Consider the following 23338-nt stretch of genomic DNA (forward strand, 5'->3'; position numbering starts at 1 on the left):
AGAATTTTCAAGCCTGGCCTCCCTTTCTTTTTTATTTCAACCAAACCTCTCTCCTACTGCAGCAGAGACTGTCTGTAGCGATAGGCTGAACCACATGAATTGTTTTGCCCAAGGGGTATAAGCACACACCAATGAATGCTTATTGAATTGTTTATAAAATGGTGATTTTCTTTTTTTTTCTTTAAGATTTTTTTTTTTTTTAATTTGACAGATCACAAATAGGCAGAGAGGCAGGCAGAGAGAGAGAGGAGGAGGAGGCAGGCTCCCTGCTGAGCAGAGAGCTGGATGCGGGACTTGATCCCAGGACCCTGAGATCATGACCTGAGCCATAGTCAGAGGCTTTAACCACTGAGCCACCCAGGCGCCCCAAAATGGTGATTTTCTAATGCTATCTTTCTTCTACCCATCTAAAGAAGAGTACCCCCTTTTTTCTCCTTTTCTCATTTTTCCCCCTGCTTCTCATCCTTCTTCCCTTCCCAGCTCCCTTTCCTGACCTTCCCCTTTTTGAGTAACAGTGTAGACTCAGTGTGGACTCCTGCATTTTTTAATCCAACTTAATTCACTTACTATAATTACTATTATTATTACTTTTGGTGCTCAAATTGCTGATATTTGATCAGTGGAAGCCCCCTCACCTGGTTCCTTTGATCTTACCTATATAATACCCTATCAATCTTTGAGCACTTCGTTGTTTTCTGACCCAAGACCTACTAACATTTCATTGAATCTTCTCTGTCCTTGCCAGGAAAACCCTAGCTGCTTTTAGGAGGAAATGGCACTTAGAAAATTAGATCAGAGTTCTTTTGCTCACTGCCACTGGGATGTCATTCTTCCAGGCCCTTACAGTGGACAAAGCATATATATATTTGCATAAATATATCTATGGAGATATAGATGTAATACAGTAAACAGTATACCTTTCACCCAGATATAGTTTTAAATCATGAATTCATACCTCCATGTCAAAATCCAACATCAGAGAGTCTTCTTCTTTCCATATTTATATCTTCCTTCTCCCTCAGTGAAAACCCTAGTTCACAACAGCATCAATGTATTTGATCATTTATTCTATAATATACAGAAACCAGATGAGAATCACATACCAGTACTACCACCGCAACAAATCTTCTAAACTCAAGATTTCTTGGCAGTTCCTCGTATCTTGATCATACATCCTTCTAAATCGTGTGCAGGTAGAGCACTGTGTTCAAAGTTTACTTGAATTCATTGCTTTTTGCTATAGTTATGTTCTTTCTTTGATGTATTGTCAGGTTGGTCATTTTCATTTTCATCAATTTTAGATTTTTGTTTTCATCTTTTTTTATCCAATTTCATTTTTTGAATGTATAAAGCATCCACATGGTTCAAAATAAAATCTTACAAAGGTGTAACTCCCTCCCCATTCCCTACACTCTGGTCCCACTCACCTCCTAGCAATAACCCTGTTCCTCAGTTTCTAGTATATTCTTCCACTGTCCCCAAGTTAAAAATACATAGAACTATATGTATTTGTTAGTTATCTATTGCTGTATAACTAAGCTTACCAGCTTAAAACAACAAGCACATATTAGCTCACAGTTTCGGTGGGTCAAAAGTCCAGAGGGGCTCCCATAGGCAGTGTACCAGGCCTCCCAAGATTGCAGTCAGGGTGGCACCTGGGGCTCCAGGCACATCAGGGCTTGAGTCGGGGAGAATCTGCTCCCGAGTGCGCACAGCCTGGCTGTTGGCAGGCCTCAGGAGATCCTGTTTCAAGCTCACTCACATGGCTATTGGCAGGCCTCAAGTCCTCACTGGCCGCAGGCCTCAGGTCCTCACTGGCCACTGGCCAGTGTATCTGTTTCCTGGGGCTGCCAAAACAAATGACCAGAAAACCAGAAACTAGATGGCTTTGAGAAACAAGAATCCATTCTCTTTCTCACAGTTCTGAAGGCTAGGAATCCAAAATCGAGATGAAGGCCTGGCCATGTTCTCTCTGCAGGCTCCAAAGGAAAGTCCTTCCTTGTCTCTCTCCTAACTCTGAGCCATTGCCAGCCACCCTTGGCATTCCCTGGTTTGCAACTGTATAACTTCAGTTTCTGCGTCTGCTTTTACATGATGTTCTTCTGTCGGTGTATGTGTCTCTGTGTCCCAGTTTCCTTTTTTTTTTTTTTTAAGATTTTATTTATTTATTCGAGAGAGAGAGAGAGAGCATGAGAGGGTAGAAGAAGGTCAGAGGGAGAAGCAGACTCCCCACAGAGCTGGGAGCCCAATGTGGGACTCGATCCCAGGACTCTGGGATTATGACCTGAGTCAAAGGCAGTTGCTCAACCAACTGAGCCACCAAGGTGCCTTCCCAGTTTCCTTCTTATACTGACATAAGTCGTGGGAATAGCCCACCCTAAGCCAACATGGCCTCATCTTAACTTGATTATATCTGAGGGGCACCTGGGTGGCTGAGTCGTTAAGTGTCTGTCTTCAACTCAAGTCATGATCCCGGTGTCCTGGGACAGAGCCCTGGTCTGCAGGAAGCCTGTTTCTCCCTCTCCCACTCCCCCTGCCTGTGTTCCCTCTCTTGCTGTGTCTTTCTCTGTCAAATAAATAAATAAAATCTTTTTTTTTGTTTAATGGGGGAAAAAAACCTTGATTATCTCTGCAAAGATCCTATTTCCAATATGGTCATATTCATAGGTACCAGTTGGGTTAGGACATCAACATATCTTTCTGGAGGGCACAATTCAACCCGCAAGAGCCGGAATTCTGTTTCTTGCATGGTGGCCCCTCCATGTAACTACTCACAACATGCTTTGCCCTGGAGAGGGAGAGAGCTGGGAGAGTCAGGGAAATCGACTCCAAGATGGAAGCCAATCATCTCTTTGGAACCCAACTGAACACTTCTGCTAGATTCTGTCTGCTGGAACCAGTTGTTAAGTCCAGCCCAGACTCAAAGGGAAAAGATTATATAAGATTATACAAAAGAGGCAAGGATCACTGGGGACTATCTTCAAGACTGCCTTCCACAATATATGTATTGTTTTTCCTATTTCCCCTTCTTCCTTATGTGAAAGGTAGCACACTTTATTTAACCTTGCTTTTTTCAGGTATTAGTATATAATGTATCCTGGAAATCATGCTAGAGTAGCTCACAGAGGCCTCTCTCATCACTTCTCATGACAGCATTGTTCTTTGTCGTGTGGATGGACACAGCATATGTACTCAGCTTCCTGTGTGTGATGGGCAGGGTCCTAAGACCGGCTCCAGGATTCTTGGCCACTGGTACACACACACCTTCTCCCAGCCAATTGATCAAACACTCCTCTAGGTATGGCAGTGAAAGGATTTTGCATGCATGTAAAGAAAGTCCCAAATCAGCTGATCCCATGATAGTGAGATTGTCCAGGTGGCTGAGCTAATCACTCAGGCCCTTTAAAAGCAGGGTTTTCTCTAGCTGCTCTTAGAAGGAACATGAGAGCTTCAAATCACAAGAAGGATTTGATGGATTGGTTTGAAGGTGAAAGAGGTGTGTGGCAAAAAATGGAGGTTGCCTGGAGGAGCTGAGAGTGGCCCCCGGCTGACACCAGCAAGGAAGTGGGATCCTCGGTCCTGCCGCCACAAGAAACACCTTGATTTTGCCCTGTGATACCCTGAGCAGAGAACTCAGCCACCATGTCAGGCTTCTGGTGGACACAGTTATGAGCTATTAAGAGGTGTTGCTTTCAGCTAAATGTCTAGAAATATATCAGGCAGCCACAGAAAACGAATACATATGACGTACAGGTGTAGTGAATAAACTTTTGCATGTATTGTTTTAACTGGAGGAGACAGAGCTTCAAGGTAAACTTCTGGGAGAATCATTGGGTCAAAGAGTAAACACGTATGTACAGAACCTGCATTTATTGCTACAAAGAGCCCTGGCAACGATCTTTACATTCATGGGTTTATTCGGGCCAAAGAGGCACCACTTCCATTTACAGATGAGGGAATGAGACTCCCAGAGGTAACTGGCCTATATGCCAGGGCCCAGGGCTACCAGCCTCTCTTTCCCTTCTCCTGTTTCTCCAGCAGCCCCAGGCTTAGGCTCACACAGTCTTTTTTTTACTCTCCAACTTGAACTCTACATGAATCCTTGGAGTTTTGTCCACACACAGTTTTGTTACTGATACAGTTGGGACATGCTTCAGGTATCACCTGAATCCTGACATAAAATCAAATGCAGTCCCCAGCCTGTGGGGAAAAGTCATTGAAATGCTTCTTTTCCTAGGGCAGAGAAAGAAGTGCATGACTTTTGCTACCCACACGTGCATCTCACCATGTCTAGTCCCTCCAGATTCACAACTGTATGGCATCTGAATACAAAGTTACCAGATTTCCCCCTTCCTAGTAATCTTTATAGCCCAAACTTCACTGTTACCCTATGCCCCATCAGCCTCTATTGATACACATCTAATCCTTAGAAACACACACAAAGCATCTAGTAATTTATATTTAATATTTAGTGGTACACAATTCCCAACCTTCCAAGAATTCTCTTGTCAAGTAAACTAAATTTTTTAAAACTTTGGAGTCCCTATCAAATAGATGGTAGTATTTTCAGCTTCCATCAAGAAAACGCACACAAGGGGCACCTGGGTGGCTCAGTGGGTTAAAGCCTCTGCCTTCGGCTCAGGTCATGTTCCCAGGGTCCTGGGATCGAGCCCCACATCGGGCTCTCTGCTCTGCAGGGAGCCTGCTTCCTCCTCCCTCTCTCTCTGCCTGCCTCTCTGCCTACTTGTGATCTCTGTCAAATAAATAAATAAAATCTTTAAAAAAAAGAAAAAGAAAAAAAGAAAACGCACACTGAAACTGAGGACCCTCCAAATAATCATGGGTCCCCCAAAGTGTCTTGATCCACAGGTTGGAAATCACTACTCTGGAGAGCAGTAACTTGGTTACATCATTATGATTAGTTTAGAAACAAGTATACGGTGTTGACAATACTGACTCCATCTTTGGCCCTCCGTCTTGTTCATGTCCATGTGATGACCTCCCTTGGGGCTTCATGTTCTAGATCCATTGGAGGTTAATGTATGCCCTGACTAGAATGTGGAAAGACTTCTTCTGTTCTTCCCTAGAGTTGTTTAGATAACTAATAGAGATGATATAACTCACCCCCCCGCCATCCCCACACAATGCACAGATAGTACCACGAGGTCTGTTAAATGCTAATTATCAGTTTAGGTGTATGCGGACACCCTGACTTCAACACAATGCCCTCTGTACATTCCCTTGCTCTATACAATCTGTAGATAACGGTCTGGACTTGGTGGAGAACACCTGCACAGTGTCTGGATTGTCATCCACCTGATGTCCCCATCAGTAAGTTACCCTGAATAAAACTCTTATGTAAATTGCAAGGAGTTGCCTGTTTTGTTATTCAATCGCAAAATGCCTTCTCAGTTCTGAGGCTACTTTACTGCCCCTCCTCCACCATCTAAAAACAAGAACAGCAAAAAAAGAAGTGGTAAGCCTCGAAAAAAATCTACTAACTACTCAGTGCACAACTAACTTTTCTTCTGTTCTTTGCCTTCACTTCCCCTTACCAGCTCCTGTGGACCGTGTTTGTCTCTCTACAGTAAACACACCCACAGGGCAGGGTGGAAACCGAGACCCAGGTTCCACTCAGTCCTGGCCACAACTTTATTAGCTGTCTGGCCTTGATTAATAATATCTCTAAGTCTTCATTTGCCAGATGAAAACAATCCCTACCCTGCAGAACATTAAATGAGGTGAAGTGTGCACAGATGTACTTTGTAAAATGTAAGTGCTCTAGAAATATATTCTAAATTCATCTGGCTATGTCACTTACCAGCTTACAACTCTTCTCGGCTCTCCAGAGTCTTCAAGATTAAGGACAAAACCCTCAGTCTGGCACAGAGGCCCCTCACTGTGTGCTTCTCACTGCTCCCCAGTCCAGGAATCTGGTTCCTCCTTCTCCTCACCTGTTTGTGTGCCTCCCAACCAGTCATCTTAAGTAGCTAGACTTTTATCCTTATTTCCAAGTAGGACTTTCATTAGCACACTGGGTTTGTCGCTGTTCAGAGCAGTAAGGTGCTCGCAAGCCAGCAGGGTACTCCATGAGGGGACTGTCCCAGTCCCCATGAAGAGCCGGGCAGGAGGGTCCATTTCCCACCCACATCATGTTTCTCATCATCTTGGCAATTGTGTTTGCACTGTGTCCTAATGAGGAACAAATGCTGTAGAATCAACTGGAATTCAACAAATGTGTGTGCAACGACACTGAATAATAAGAATGGCGCTGAGACATTGTTCTGTGGCCCTAGATCTTGTCAGGAAAGAGTCTCCTGGTTTCTTCTGCATGCTTGGCACCAAACCAAACCACTTTTAGGGATAGCCTTCAGTGGTTGGCGGCAGGGGGGGGATTGTGGGGGAGGCAGAGAGGAGGAGGAGGCGGAAGAGGGGGAGGTTGTATCTGATATATCTTATTACCTCCCCACCCATCTTTGCAAAGAGAAGCAGTAATACTCCTCCCAACAAGAACACCAGGACCGGCAAGCGTTCCCAGCTGGGACACAGGGAATGAGCCAGTACAACTCTTTATCATTTTATCTTTTTTTTTTTTAAGATTTTATTCATTTATTTGACAGAGATCACAAGTAGGCAGAGAGGCAGGCAGAGAGAGAGGAGGAAGCAGGCTCCCGGCTGAGCAGAGAGCCCGAGGTGGGGATCAATTCCAGGACCCTGGGATCATGACCTGAGCCAAAGGCAGAGGCTTGAACCCACTGAGCCACGCAGGCTCCCCTTTTATCATTATATCTTATGCCAGTGGTTCTCAACCAGATTCTGTCACCTCAGGGGACACTCGGCAATGTCTGGAGACATTTCCGGTTGTTACAACTGCACAGTTGTGACTGGCATCTATTGGGTAGGGCCCAAGGATGCTGCCAAACTTCCTACAATGCCCAGGAAAGCCCTCCAGCAACAAAAAGTCATCAAAATGGCAATAGCGCTGAGGTTTAAGAAATTCCGTTTTGTAGGACTACTTTTGGCATAGGTTTTTCTTGGTCACAGGAGCTTTTCTGAGAACACATCTGTGGGGTTGGCTTCCATGGGGGGTATTTGTATGAGACCCTTGCTGCTCCCCAAACACACCAGGGCTCCCTTTCACCGCTGGGAACTTGTACGAGCTAAACTCTTCCCCTTGCTCATTCCCTCTTCTCCTTCCGGCCTCAGCTTGGGGGTCATCTCCTACAGGAAGTCTCTCCTAATCCCTCCTTTCTCTAAGAGGCCTCTGTGACGGGCAAAACAATGACCCCCAAAAAAGGTCTATGTCCTAATCCCTGGAATCTGTGAACACGTTAAGTTACACAGTAGAGGAGAATTAGATTACAGGTGGAATTAATGTTACTAACCAGCTGACTTTTAGATGGGGGGGGGTTCTCTTGGATTATCCAGAAGGCCCAGTGTAATCACTGGAGTCCTTATTAGTGGAAAAAGGAGGCAGAAAAGTCAGAGAAGGAGATAGACTGTGAAGACAGTTTGGAGGGATTTGATATAAGAACTCAACCCTCCATTGTTGGCTTTGAAGATGAAAGGAGCTGGCAAAGTCACAGAAATGGATTCTCTCCCAGAGCCTCCAGAAAGAAGCACCACCCTGCCCAACATCTTATTTTCGCTCAGTGAGTCCCATCTCAGACTTCCGACCTCTAGAGCTACAAGCTAATAAGTGTGTGCTGCTTTAGGTCCCCGAGTCCGTGGTCCTTTGTTCTAGAAGCTAGAGGACACTATTGCACCTCCCTGACTCCCTAGCTGCCCCATCTCCCTGCTATCCTAACTGGGTCTGCACCAAACTTCTCTCACACAAGCCCCTAGTTCTCCACTGGCAGCCCGACATCTCAGGCAGGCCCTTGCCTGGGTCTCCCGGGGCATGCTCCTGGAAACTTGACCTTCACTTCCTATGGTCTCCCTGTAAACACTCAGGAATAGGTTGAGTTTCACCACCCCCTTCTCTTAATTTGTGCCTGTTGAGCTGATGGGCAGCATGATCACACAGGAGGGGAAAAGAAAAGGTACACCTGTCCCCTCCCGCCACCAGAAATATGGCTGACAGGGCTCCTTCTGGCTAACTCCTCTCCCTCCACAGAGAGTGCCTGAAGATCTGACATCTTATTAGTGAGAACTGAAAGAGTTACGTATCTTCTTTATAATTCTCAGTGTCCTTAAAAGTAAAATCAGTGTCATGCTTTCCTCAGAGCATTTTTGGAGTAATTAAAGGAAATAAATGAAATAATGAATCTGGTGCCAGTGTATGGTTCAGCATATACTGAACATTGCTATCACCGCTGTCCTTAGCGTCATCACAATCGCCGTTGGTCTGAACATTCTCTTGCAGCTCATACACAAAAGGCTCCCTGCCTTTAGGTAAAACCGGTATTGCTGGATAGTTAAGAGTCCAGCCTTTAACATTTCCTAGTGGTTTTGTCCTGAGGCTTCTACTCAGTACTTTCAATGAACTTTTATTGAGTAATACAGTTTCAAAACTACAATAGGAACATGGGATGACTGGCTGGCTCAATCAGGAGAGCAGGCGACTCTTAATCTCAGGATTGTGGGTTCAAGCCCCAGGTTGGGTGTAGAGATTACTTTTCTAAAAAAAATTAAAAATACAATAGGAACAGAAACCAAAATGGCTACTGACTTGCTATAATGGCTAGTTATATCTATGCGACACTAAGAAAATTAACCAATTCGACATGTTAAAAAAAAATCAAGCTGAGCTTTGATTGGAATTGTCTGCATTTTTTTATAGTCATTCATTTGACTAAATATTTTACCTCTAATTTTCTGGGTTACCTTCATGTAGACCTTGCCTAAGAAAATGACCAGATTTAAGTTTATCCGAAACATAATTTAAAAAGGCAAAATACAATTCCAACAAATGGAGGGGCACCTGGGTGGCACAGTCAGTTAAGGGTCTGACTCTTGGTTTTGGCTCAGGTTGTGACCTCAGAGTCCTGAGATCAAGTCCCACCTCAGGCTCAGCACTGAGCGTTGAGTTCCCCTCTTCCTCTCCCTCTGCCCCTCCCCCCTTAAAATAAATAAATCTTTAAAACAACAACAACAACAACAACAAAAAACTCCACCAGATGGAATAGTGGCTTTTTCCATGAAAAAGAATTTGGAACAAGTGATCTGGGACACCTACTGCTGAGAGGCACAAGTATAAAAGGAACTAAACAGGTGGCTTCTGTGGGATAATTTTAGCCAGAGCACTCTGCAGCCTGCTTCTTAGGAGTGTACGGGAGGTCAGTACCCTGGCCTGTGGCTCCAGAAATGCCCTAGAATGTTCAAGTACGTTCTCAAAGTAACTGGGGACAGCAAAGCCAGGGCCAACCCTGTTCCTACAGTTGAAAAGTTATACAGCCCTCTGAGGGCTGTGTTCTCAGTTCTTACAACTTGCCCTCAGGGCAGACTGTCAGGCTCCAGTTTTGCCTCTGATAGAGTGCCCATGAACTTGGCACAAGGACTCTAAACACCCCCATTATCATCCCGGTATTTGAAGGGTCAGGGCAGCAAGTGAGGCCTGAGGCTGCCCATGCCTAACGTGAGCAGTTTTGACAGGACCATAGTCATTTATGTCCGTAGCTTTCAAACTTGTTAAACTATAACCTACATGAGGAAACACATTTTACCTCACGACCCAGTACACACACACACACACAGACACACACACACACACACGCACACACACAACTAAAGCAAACATTCCAGGAGAAAATGCTTCCTACGAGCACCGTGTACTCTGATATTTATTCCTCTGTGCTCTCTCATTTGTTGTCGTCATAGGCCCCCAAATTGAAATACATCAGTTTAAAAAACACTGGTGTTAAAAGTCAAATCCAAGCTATCCTGTAATTGGAGGGACCTGTGCGGCTCTCCCCTTTATCCTTGTACAGTTAGAGGGGGTGGGAGGTCAAGAGAGAGGCAGGCAATGCCCTCAGAGTCTCTGGTCTCGTATGATGGCCATACCTGCCTGCCTCCTTCATGGGCCTGTTGTGAAGATCCAACGAGCTGATACTGTGTCCGTGCCAAGAAGGGGGAAAGGGCTCTGCTGTAAAACTTGTTGTTGAGGTTGAATAGTGGCCTGAGCCACTGATAAGTCATCCTGAGGCCTTGATTTGGAAAATTCCTCTCCCAGTGAGTGAATGGGAGGAGAGACTCTATTTTCCTGTAAGAACCAAGCCACCCACGACCTTGTACCTGACTCAGTTTGGTCATCATTTGTTTGCTTTTGTGTGAACTTAAGTGCTATCTAAGCCACCATAAAATGATTAAACAATAAATCCTCAGCCAACAAGCTTCTCACTGTGTCTTCTGCAGCTGAGGGACATTTGAGAGAGGGCAGGCAGGTTTCTGAGAACTGGGAGAGCTGTCTCGTAACACTAGTCAGGAGGGTGTCTTCTTACGTGAACTCCACAGCTCCTGGGGTCCGTCTTTCTTTTCATCATGGAGGACCAGCTCATCCTGACACTCACACACACTTGTTCAAAAACAGGTCATTTGGGTCTGGACAGAGGCAACAGTTACACAGTTACACAGCATTACAATGGTCGGTGAACTCATGAGCTGAAGACAACCTCAAATGAGTCCATCTGAGGTGAATTTTACCTCAGTTTCTAAAAAACAGAAACAAAACCAAAAAAAGAAAAAAAAAACAATATATAGGAACACATACCACCAAAACAATGAAAATGTAGGGGTTTGGGGTTTTTTATTCTACTTTTCTGGCATTCTGGACCATCAAAGCAAAAAACCTTCAGGGCTTTAACTTTGAGTAAATGAGAGAATTCTTGATAAGAGCAAAACAGCTCACACCACCCCCTCCCCCAAATAGGCAGTTTGACACCACGCAGCAGATGGCCTGGAAAGAGGGATCCAGGAGTGGATGCTGTTTCATGACTTTCCTCTGTTGCCTCAGGGAGCCTACCTCACCTGTTCTCCCGGCCCTTCTGAATGTATTCAGGTGTGACCAAGAGTGGGAGTCCATGACCCATCACCCTGCTCACACTTATAGGCCAAGGAAGCCATTGCTAGGCCAGCCAGAGGCCTGGGGTGGCTGTTGGCTAGCGCTCTGCCCCACAGCAGCACCTCCAGTGGACAGGGAAGGCCATCCAACAGATGCTCCCTCGGGACATTTGTTATAAGATACAAAGAGAAAGTCTGCCAGTTAAGGCAGGAGCCATAGGTTTAGAGACAAAAGATCTGAGTCACAGCATCCACAAGTGTCTGATTCTGAAGAGCCACCTACTGGGTACTGTTGTGACAGTGTCCCCAGAGCTGGAGCACTGACCACAGTCCAGACTGTCCCACAAGGCCTGACCACAAATGTCGGACCATGTAGCCTGAGACAACCTCCTGTCTCCTTTCTTTCTTTCTTCAGCCTTATAATTAGCCCTCCTAATAGTGTGAGAACCAGAGCAGGTGACTGTGTCATGAAACCGAGAAGAATCTAATTCACATGAAAGTGCCACTAGGGGAGCCATCAAATGGATTCTGACTACTCCTTGCTTCCCTAAAGGAGGAGTGGTAACTCCTCTTCCACTATTGGTAGGGCGGCTTATGCCTAAACCTCTTCTGCTTTGCTGGCCTCCACTATCCAGCTGAGAAAGCCAGATACATCTTGCCCAGTCCCTCTGCAGCAAAGCATGACCACGTGACCAGTTCTTGCCAATGAGACAAAGAGGGAACTCTTGGGGGCCAGGAGAGTTACCTCTGGGAAGCTTTTATTTCTATGTAAAAGGGCCAGGTCCAGGAGTAGTAGCCACTGGCCCTGCCCCTTCCCATCCTCATACCTATAGTACAGAGAGGGGTGCCCAGGGCTGTGACAGTCATCTTACCATCACAAACCAGCCAGTGTAACAAAAGCCCCCCATGCTAAGAAGAACGGAACCAAAAGACAAAGACAGAAAGAGTCCTTAAGGCATTGTCAGGCAGCTAAACCAAGACCAGCAGCTTCCTGCCTCTAGACTTCTTTTTCTTCTTTTCAAGATTGTATGTATTTATCGAGAGAGAGAAAGCATGCACCTGGGAAGTGGGAGGAGGGAGGGGCAGAGGGAGAAGCAGACTCCCACGGAGCAGGGAGCCCAACGTGGACTTGATCCCAGGACCTGGGATCCTGACCTGAGCTGAAGGCAGACGCTTAACTGACTGAGCCCCCAGACTTCTTGTTCTATGAAAAAAATACCACTTTGAGTATTGTTACTTGAGGTTTTCCTAACCGACAACACTGTCCATGTAAAATGGACAACAAAATAAGGCTTACAGATCTATCATTTCCTTAAGTCAACTTTCCAGGAGGCCTCACAGTAGTCATTCCACAGTAGAATCCGGTCATTCCACCTACTTCTCATAAAATCTCCAATTTAAAAAATCACTTTGGGTTTTGTTAAGGAGAGAAACTCAAGGGCCCCAGCTCCACACGGGTCAGTGCCTGGCCTTTGCTGCAGCACCTAAAAGAGAAGGGTCGGTATTAGGCTGTGCCTCCTTTCACACTGACGCCGTTGCTGAACAGAGAGTTTCATGCACTAAGAATGTGAAAAACTGAGTTACATCCCCAAATAAGTGTACTACATCCCTGCTCTGTGACACAGTTATCGTAGAACCGAGGCAGCCCTACATAAAGTGGTTGGTTCTTGGAGAAATACACAGCCATACACATATTAAACCTTTTCCCCCAGTGCTCAATAAATTCATGAGCTTAGGAGCACATGCTTAACTAACTCAACGTAACACCAGCTCCCAAATCGGACACTCAGCGAATACCGGTTAACTAATGAATTCCTTGGCAGAAGGGAGAACAAGTAGCAGCCAGATTTCAACCCCGTGCTTGTGTGGGGACTGATAACAATGTCCTGTTTGGGTTTCTTTTATCACCACTGTCCTTCTCCATAGGTCAAGGCCAGCTCTCCCTTGATGGCTTGAGTCACGTGAACATGCATTCCTCTTAGAGGGGAGAAATGCCAAGAACAACAAGGATGTTGTACTGACACCATGGAATGGTTTTGAATCGACGGAGGTCTCTATATGACCAGGAGCCCTGTCCTTAATCTGGAATTCCCAGCAGCCTGGGAAAAATGCCACAGCCAGAGCTGTAAGGACCCACATTACCACCAACACCCTTTCACCTGCTTCCCAAAAAAGGGAAAACTAGACTTTGGCTGGGGCATATTGATCTATTCAAGAGGATGCCCTCCACACTTTGACACGGTATCTCTCGCAAGCTAAGAAAAAAAAGTCCTACGTAAACAAACAGGATGACCCTTTCCCCAGATACGTTTCCCTTAATCAGAGTTCAAAGAAAAATTAAGGCTTAGGATGATTTGGCAAATTGGTTTGCATGTGGTATTCGTTGTCTTCTTTCCATTTAGGCTATAAAGATAAAAACCTTGGAGGGATGGCCAGATGTTTTTCCAGTTGTAAATATATCCTACACAAATGCCATGAGTGCTGAATAAGTGTTGGGTAATGTTTTTTAACTGAATTGCAATTGACATGCAACATATTAGTTTCAGGCTTAGAGCATAATGATGTTACAGGTATATACATCCGTGAAATGATCACCACAATAAGTCTAGTTACCATCCATCACTCTACAAAGTTACGATTTTTTTTCAATGTTAGGAATTATAATCTGGGATTTTACAACCTGGAAATTTATAAGATTAGGCTGAGAATGATTCCTTGTCCTTCATTTCCTTCTGAGAATGCCATGATGAATGTCTCCAAGTTTGCACTTCATTACTTGCACTCACCCACTAACAACACTACCTTAAAATGAACCACAGCAGCTGACTCTCCTGCAAGAACAGGAGGGAGATAAGGTGTCTGACTGCGGTGTTTCCACAGCTAACCATGGGGGTAGGGGGGTTGTAAAATGACTCTCCTAGGCAGGACAATGGAATCTCCGATGGCTAATTTTGTCCGCTGTAGTTTACAAATTTAACTTCCTTTGAAGACGCTTTTTCGCTTACTTTCCTGGTCCAGGAAACTAGATTAAATTTCCAGCCGCTGCTGTGTATCCTGAGTCTTGAGTCTCGTTTCCTTTTGTGTTTGGTAGAGAATGAAACAAAACAAGAGAAAATATGCCCAGGGAAAAAAACCTGATAAAATCTGTGGAATGTGGTAGTTGTAATGGAAATACCCATATCTGACTGAGTCCCACATGTGGAAAATAAATATTATAACCTCACTTCATTCATTTGTATATTTCTGCATTCATGCAACTAACCATCACTGATTAAGTGCCATGCTGGGTACAAGGTGGGGGAGTCTTTGCCTTTAGAGATTTATGGTCTGATGGAAGAGGAAAAAAAAAGATAACCCATCAATTACATAACAGTCTGAACAGACTTGTGGAAGGCTTCCTGGGGGAGATGACATTTGAGCTGAACAAGTTTTGAAGCAGGAGTATAGCTTCTCAGTTGAAGAGCTAAATTAAGATGGCGATAGAAGGAATGGGGAGAGTAGAGTCCAGAGAGATGAAGGAGGTAGAATCCAAAGAACCTGACTGGTCTGCCGCAGGGCTGGAGGTGACGTGGGTGAGGCAGATACCCGGCTTATACCAAAACATATCTGGTGGTGCCACTCACAGCACAGAGACTGCTGGAAAGGAGCTGGGTTAGACATTAAGGTGGTGATTCTGAGACATACCCGTTTAAAGTGTCTGAGAGCCTTCACATGGGAGTGTCTAAGAGTCAGTTTGCTATAGGATCTAGAGCCCTGGAAATAGGTAGGAGCTGGAAATGAACGCAGGATGACTGAAGTTCCATGAGCAGTAGGCGAGTCTGTAGATCCGGCTAACATCTCTAGGGTCGGGGAGGGGAGCAGTGGCTAAGGACCCAACACATGGGATGCCGGCTGGGAGGCAGGACTGGAGAGGGGGTGGTGGCCAACATGTCACTTGCCAAAGGGACAAATGAGATAAACTTAGGGGTGGGGGATACTACCTTTTCTTCTGTGAAAAAAGTGAAGGACCAAAGGAGGCACGATTTGAAGAGGAAGAAAAAGACAAATTATCATGTCAGCAACATGTGGAAGTTGAGATCACCTAGAATGTGGCACATGTTAGCTTAGGAGTTCAACAACATCACATTTCTACAAAAGACAAAAAGTGTGGTAGAGATCTGGGCTGGCTCTGTTACTCACAAGCCAGGTGATCTTGTGCATTCCACCATCTTGTAGCAAAGAGGTGAACCTGGATAAAGGAAGCCTAAGTTTCCTTCTTCCTTGAGGAGGGGCTCCCATAACTCAAATGGTGCTGGGCCCTCTCTCTGGTCCCTTCTCAAAGGCCCCTCCTGAGCCCCAGGCAATGGAGTCATACCAGGTGTGCTGGAAGGTGCAATGAGTCTGATCACTGGGGTCTCCCACCCCTAAGGAGAGCCGGAGCTCCTGGCATCCTGGTTAGAACAGGAAGTGCCAGGGCACCTGGGTGGCTCAGTCGGTTAGGCATCTGCCTTCAGTTCAGGTCACACGTGACCCCAGGGTCCTGGGATCGAGTCCTACATCGGGATCCTTGCTCAGCAGGGATCCTGCTTCTGCCTCTACATGCTGCTCCCTTGCTTGTACTCTCTCTTTCTCTCTGACAAATAAATAAATAAGATCTTAAAAAAAAAAAAAAAAAAAAAAGAATAGGAAGTGCCTGCTCATCAGGGCCACCGCCACTCCAGAGGGTGACAGGTTGCTGGCACAGGTCCCGTGCCTGTGGGTCTGCAACACTGCAGAGGGGTCTAGCTCATGCAGAAGCACATCTGTTCCCACAGTCCTTTTGGCTTTTCGTAACTGTGCCCCAAGCTTGTCCCAGACCTTTATCCCCTATGTCATGCCAGGTTCCAGCGCAACAGGGGCCTTTCCAACCAGAAAGTGAAAGTGACAGATCTCATTTTGGAGAGCTCAGAGCAGCTCTACCAAAAACTAAGCCTCAGGGCGCCTGGGTCGCCCAGTCAGTTGAGTGGCTGACTTGATTTCCACTCAGGTCATGATCTCAGGGTTGTGGGATCGAGCCTCAAGCGGGGCTCCATGCTCAGTGGGGAGTCTGCTTGAGATTCTCTCCCTCTCTCTGCCCCTCTGCCTCTCCCCTCTTCAAATAAATAAATAAATAAATATTTTAAAAAGATTAAGCCTCTTAACAATTTCCTTTTATGTCAGCTGTTGAAGGGAACCACGTCCAGCTGATAGCTTTGGAAGAAATAATTCTGGTGATTTAGTCACAGCCCCATAAATCTCTCCTGGATTTTGGTGTCTCTGTATACACCATCATTTTGTCTTTCCTTTCTTGAATTAGAATTGAAACCCAGGTCCTCTAAGAAGCCTGACTAAGTGACTTGTTCACTGCCACATCCCAGTTGCCTGGATGTCACACCTTAGAAATTAATGACTCTGACCTCAAAAAAGGTTCTGTTGATGTTATTACTTCACTAATTAATAGCATTAACAATCAACCTATCTTGGTATTTGTCTTGTATTATGCAACTTTTCACACGTATATACCTTATCTTCCAAATCTAGTGTTAATATCGTGTCTTTAAGCTTCTCATTAGCATCGGTGCAGACAACATTGTGTACATAATGGCTGCTTGGTAGACGTTTGACTGAGAATCCAGAGTTTCGCCAAAGGGTTTCCTTCCCCTCGACTCCCTCTGGGCTCATCCTTATTCTGTACCTGTTTACCCTCTGACTCTACACACTGCACTCTAGTACAATTTCTACTCTCCAGAAAAACCCAGAATGGTCAAGAGAAAACAGCAAGATTCATGGAGGGCAATTAAATGGAGTTAAGTTCCCTGGGAAAACATTCCAAATGACTGAAGCAAACATGCTGAGAATAATTCTTCCAAGCCGAAAAAGTCCTGAGGCCAAATAACTACTTTGTACTGTGAACTGAATCATGAGGCACTATTAATTGGGAAGTGACCTTGACAGAGGACATAGTTAGAGCTGAAAATAGCAGTAAAATGCAAAAGCTACAGTGGGACTCATCTAATCAAGCTATTCTTTTTTTTTTTTTTTTTAAGATTTTATTGATTGATTGATGAGAGAGAGAGAGAGAGGCAGAGGAAGACAGGGCTGGATCCCAGGACCCTGAGAACATGACCTGAGCTGAAGGCAGACGTTTAACCGACTGAGCCATCCAGATGTCCCAGAGCATACATCTTTTTAAAGATTTTTATTTATTTGACAGAGGGAGACAGAGATCACACGAAGGCAGGAAGGTAGGCAGAAAGGTGGGGGAAAGCAGGCTCCCCACTGAGCAGAGAGCCCAACATGGGGCTTGATCCTAGAACCCTGAGACCATGACCTGAGCGGAAGGCAGAGGCCTAACCCACAGAGCCACCCAGGCACTCCCCAGAGCATATAATTTTAAAGGCGGGAGACCAAGAATACAAACACTATAGCGAGGGAAAATATTACTCGGAGGAAGGTTTTACAGGACAGCGTGGATTGACAGCATTCACCATCCTCTATTTTATGTGCGGTCTTTGTGAGCTACTTTAGAATCAAGTTGGGTAAAAGTCTTGGTCAGTGTGGGCCGCTATCACAAAACACCACAGACTGGGTGGGTGACTTACAACGGAAATTCATTTCTCCCAGCTCTTGAGGCTAGAAGAAATCCAAGGTCAGGGGGCTGGCAAAGCCATCTTCCGGCTGAGTCCTCACATGGCAGAAAGAGGGCAAGACAGCTCTGTGGGGGCCCATTTATAAGGGCACTCATCTTATTCACGAGGCCTCCATCGTCACGACCTGATCACCTCCCAAACGCCTGCCCTGATGACCTCATCTATCCTCTGTATCCCAGTCAGTAGGGCTTTCAAAACAGAAAGCCTGCCCATCTCCCTCTCCTTCATGGTTCCCTGCTGCCTTCAGAACAAAGTCCAAATGCCTGGTTATGACACCCAAAGCCTTTGTTCATCCAGCTCTTGGCTTCAGGCCGTCTTTTCCATGCCAAGGAGTACTGAGCTTTGGCTCTGGTAAAGGAGAAGAGGTTTGCCCTTGTGCAGTTCCTATGCCTCCCCGTCTTGGTGCTCAGTGCTTCTTCTGCTTTGTTTAGCTAACAACCTGTGGTAGATTATTTGCAAAAACTGCCCCAATCATTCCCCTCTCAACATCCATTTCCCCTGCAAAATACCCTTGCAGTGTCTCTGATCAAGCATTGGCATCTATTTCCACAACCACTGAAGCTGAACTGGTCTGTGATTTGCTTTGACCATTAGAATGTTCTGGAAGCATACTGTGTGGTTTCTGAGCCTAAAACTCAAGAGACCTCCAGCTTACATTCACCCTCTTGGATACTTACCCAGCCACTGTGTGAACCTAAACTTCACTTCTGGTTGTAAATGAAACACCACGATGCAAGACTTTGGGGTATGATTTCCTAAGCCGTCTTTGGGAAACTGGGTGGAATAAACTAGAAGTTCAGGGCATTACAACCCCACCCCGGATGAACCTCAACCAGTTGGAAAGGAGAAACAGGAGGGAGGCAGACAGGTACGTCCTCCCTCCTTTCTGTTTCCGGGACTACTCTGAGGTATGGCCCCTCTCTGGAACCTTCTACATGAGCCAATATGCCATTGAAGAGTATCTTTACTGCTCACTGCAACAGCCTATCTCAGAGCAAATCTGGGCATCTTTCCTTGCTTCCTGTCCCTTTTCTTTCACCCTCCTTGCCCCAGGCTTGCACACCTAAAGAAAGAGTGAGCATCCTAACCTTTGTCTCAGGTTCTGGTTTCTAGAAGATAAGGCTACGGCAGCAGCCAAGGTACACAGATCACAGCTAGGAAGCTCATTCTTCATTCAGATGCTCTGGGCAAGAAGCCAAGACTTCCCAGCAAGCACAGGTCCTCGTTTCCTGTTGCTTCTGTAACAAGTCATCGCCAGCTTAGTGGCTTAGAGCAACACAAAAGTCTGTGAATGTTCTTTAGGTCCTAAGTTTGAAATCAGTTTCACTGAGCCAGAACCGAGTTGTTTGCAGGGCTGGTGCCTCTTGCAGGCTCTGAGAGCTGACTTTGTTTGCCTGCCTTTTTCAGCTTCTAGTGGTGGCCTCTGCTCTCTGGCCTACGGCCCCTCCTCCCTCTTCAAAGCCCATTACACTCATCTCTGCTTCCATGTCACATTGTCTTCAAATCTCCCTTGGCCTCCCTCTTACGAGGACCCTGTGGGCATGTCCAGATAATCCAGAATAACTGTCCATCTCAGGACCTTTAATCACAATGGCAAAGTCTCTTTTGCCACATAAGTTACCATCCCAAGTTCTGGGAATTCAGACCTGGATATCTGTGGGAGCCATGACTCAGCCTAGCGCAGCACAACGAGTCCCTCTGCCCCCATAAATTCACCCCCGAGTGTGACAAAACAAGTTACCTCGCAGAGTCCTCAGGACTTAATTTCTACCAAAGTTTCAGGCCCTCGTTTCATTTTTAAATGAAAGGCCAAGTGTATAACATAATTCATCATTAATTTGGACAGATATTCTAGCCCATTTTCTCACTGCTTAAATAAAGGATGCCTTTGACAATTTAACTGCATTTGGTTGTCACAGCATGAAACAGACACTTGGCAATTACCTAAATAATTTGGCCAGTTTGGATGTCAGATGCCCCCTAATTTTATCTGGATCGGTGTTCAATCTCTCCTTCCCTTTGTGCTGGCTAGACCCAACTGGTTCTGAGGCAATAACTTCCCATGGTTTCTAAGGAGAAACTGGAGCTTAATGCATCAACTGATACCATACTTTATCTCCCTCATTGCCTGTTTCTATGACTTACAGGAAACTGACTAGGCCCCAAGACAAGAAATAGGTGCAGGTGAGCAGATCACCCAATTGTTCGTGTCTCATTTTCTTAATGCTTTATTCTCATAAAATCTTATTCTTGGTGTAAACCAATTTACATATGTAGAATGGGGACAAGTTGTGATGACCGCCTAGTCTTAAGACATTCATTTGGCTGTGTTTTTAAAAAGCACATTCTTATATATAAAAAAAAAAAAAAAAAAAAAAAAAAAAAAAGCACATTCTTTCAGATAGATGATGTGTTTGTCCATTCTGCTAATAAATACTAATTTCACTGATATGCCAGAAGCTCTACTGGGCACAGTGCTAGAAGCAAGGAGCAAATCCGAGTCTCCACCATCTTAGACCTTCCACTATGCTAAGAGGGGGCAGACAATAAACACACACACAAGTACACAATGTCAGGTGAGACATCTTATAAAGAAAAATGAAACAGGGCCAAGAAAAAGAGAGTATCGGGCACCATGTCAGATGGGGAGGTCATGTCTGAGAAGAGACTTAATGAAACGAGACGACAAACTCATACACATCTGACGTAAATGCAGAGGGAACATTCCATGTAAGAATTTGAGACACGGGCAGCAGGAAAGGCAGTGGTCTTGAGGCCAGTGTGACTGGCTTGTTTGAGGAACAGCATGGGTTCCCCGGTGGCTGGAAATGGAGTCATGGCAGATGTTTGAATGTTTGTGTCCCTAAATTTATATGTTGAAATCACATTCCCCAGCATGATGGTATTAGGAGATAGGGCCTTTGGAAGGCTCTAGGAATGGGACATGAAAAGAAAAGAAACTCCAAACTAACGCAACACTGTGTGTCAAGCAAACTCAAATAAAAAAAAATTTTGTAATGGAAAAAAAAAAAGAAAAGAAAGAAGCGAAAAGAACACCAGAAATTTTCCTCGCCCCTTCTGCTATGTTAAGACACAGTGAGAAGACATCTTTGAACCAGTATGTGGGCTCTCCACCGACCCTGAATCTTCTGGGACCTTGTCTCATACTCCCCAGCCTCCAGAACTGTAAGCAGTAAGTTTCACAGTAAAGAAGTTTGCCCTCACCAATGCAGATGGGCATGATCTAAACCACTGAGGGCCTGAAGAGAACAAAAAGGCAGAGGGAGGGTGAATTTGTCCTCTTGCTTGAGCTCAGACATCCACTCTCTCCTGCTCTCAGACATTAGTGTTTCTGGTTTCTGGCCTTTAGACAGGGACTGAATTACAGTGGCCTTCCTGGGTCTCCAGCTTATAGAAGACAGACTGTAGACCTCCTCACCCTCCATAATCGTGTGAGCCAATTCCTATAATCAATCTCTTCTTATGTATATCTACATATACATCCTATTGGTTCTGCTTTTCCGGAGAACCCTGACTCATGCATCCATATATGACTAACACTACCTCGATCTTCTAGACTCCTTTCCATCTGACTGCCTCTGATCTAATAGTAGGCTTCGAGGTTCCTCTCTGCCCTTTTGGTCTCTGGATGGGAAATTATATCCTTGATCCTAAACCATCACTTTCAGAGACCAATAACCAGAATTAAATGTCACGCACATGTCTGGCTACAGAAAATAACATAGAACTCACTTTGTATCCTACAGTTTAAGGGCTGAACTTGAGGTGGGTTTTTACATTATTAGAATGCCATAACTGAATATGGTAACTTTTGTATGTTCACGTTGAACAGGGAGAAAAGAAATTAGAACTGAATTTCTGAGCCTCATTTATCACTTTTAAATTTACCTCACATTGCACATTGAGTGAATCAAGAGGAACTTTCTATCCAATATATTTGCCATGACTATTTCAGAGATACCCCAATATCCAACAGTGAATCTCCGAACATGAGAAGAAACAACCCAAGTTTACCTCTGACAGAAGGGAAAGGAAGGTCCCACACAATGAGCATCACACCCATCTCCTCCCTTTTGGGCACATTTGGCTTGGTCGGTCCAATCTCCCTGAGCTGGTAGGTACCAGAGCTGTCTTTGGATCACTGTTTCTCTGTGACAGTCTCTGCTGGCCTGCAGCCTTCTTTTCAGATTTATCCCTGACCTTGCCGGCAGGGGGCAATCTGGGCCCAGCGCGAGCACCCTTGGGCATGGGGTCCCCCAAGGCCAGAGAAGCAGGAGAGCTTCAAGTACAAGGGTTGGTTTTCCTCAGCGGCTACAAGTTAAAAGCATCACTTCTATTTTTGTTTGGTATGTCTGTGAAACTGGATTTGTGACAAGAGCTGATAAAAACAAAATAACAGAACAATTAATCAACCATACTGATTGTTATATATAGAGTCCCAAACTGCCAAATGTGCATTAAGAGAACAAGTACAGCCAATGTAAGAGCAAATTATAAAATGTAGTGTGTCCCTGGGAGATGGCCTGCTGTCCTGTGATGGACTAAATGTTTGTGTCTCCCCACAATTTGTATGTTGAAGCTCTAATCCCCAGTGTGATGTCCTTTGGGAGGTAACTAGGTCATGAAAGTAGTGCCCCTCTTTCAAATTTTTTAAGAGGGCCCAGACAGCCTGTGCTTTCCAGTCAATAGTGAAGCAGTTTTTGTTGTTCTCATTGGGGATGAATAAAATGGCCATTTTTCACCTCCTTGTCCAACTTCCACCCCAGGCCTTGGCACAAGTTTCCCGGAAGTGGGCTGGGGGCTCAGGGTCCAGAGTTCAACATATGAACAACATAGCTATGTCACACTCAAAATGGCATCTTCCAGGTGACATCCACCCAGGGTCTGGTCTGTACCAGTGCACCCAGGCCTCTACACTTTGCGTGAGCTTCCCACCCATGCAGCAGACTACTGAAGATGCTTTCCTTAGCCCCACATTTGCCGTGCTGCACGCTCTTCCTGCCTTCCTGATGATCCAAGCTCCTGTCTGGCATCATCTTCCCTCAGCCTGAAGAACTTCCACTAGCACCTCTTGGAGTGCAGGCCTGCTGGTGAGAGATACTCTCCATTTTTTTTTTCTCTGAAAATGTCTTCATTTCACTTTCATTCTGGAATGTTAGTTTGTCTGGACATAAAATTCTGGGTTGACAGGGATTTTTTTTCTTTTTTTTCTTCAGCACTTTAAAGATATTGTTCTACCATTTTCTGGTCTCTGTGGTTTCAATGAGAAGTCAGAGAACTTTGGAATTATTGTTTTCCTGTGTGTAAAGTGACATTTTGCGCTGGGTGCTTTCGGAATTTTTGTGTTTGGTTCTTCACAGTTTGACTCTCATGGGTCTAGGCATGGTTTACTTTGTATTTATTCTGTTTCACTGATCTTCTGGTATCTACAAATGGCTTTCACCAAATGTGGGAAATTTCCAACCATTATTTCAAATATTTTTTTCTGTTCCATTTTCTCCTCTTTTTTGGGATTTCTATCACCATCTCAAGATAGGAGTCCTAAAACAGGAAACTCCCCCAAGTGCTGATCTCCCCTTTTGAGTATTGACTCCTACAGAGCCTTCCTGCTTTTGACCATACTCAACACCTCCAGGTGGTTTTCTTGGCCCCCAGGGTTTGTAGTTGTAGTC

At 45.1% G+C, this 23338-nt stretch overlaps 1 protein-coding gene across 4 annotated transcripts in view; it reads right to left on the bottom strand.

Moving 5' to 3' along the window:
* The window catches only part of LOC111147072 (solute carrier family 25 member 30), a 64453-nt gene that overhangs the window by 22299 nt on the left and 18816 nt on the right, over positions 1-23338 (bottom strand). Inside the window, exon 1 of one of the 4 annotated variants that reach the window (XM_022502950.1) lies at positions 956-1237. The exons of the other annotated variants lie outside the window; for them this stretch is intronic. Coding sequence (XP_022358658.1) covers positions 956-976 — 21 coding nt within the window. The 5' untranslated portion in view covers positions 977-1237. Of the gene's footprint in view, positions 1-955; positions 1238-23338 lie in introns of those variants that run through there. 4 annotated transcript variants of the gene reach the window in all.

Source organism: Enhydra lutris, unplaced genomic scaffold (genome assembly GCF_002288905.1).
Source record: "Enhydra lutris kenyoni isolate GAN:26980312 unplaced genomic scaffold, ASM228890v2 scaffoldscaffold15, whole genome shotgun sequence".
NCBI lineage: Eukaryota > Metazoa > Chordata > Mammalia > Carnivora > Mustelidae > Enhydra > Enhydra lutris.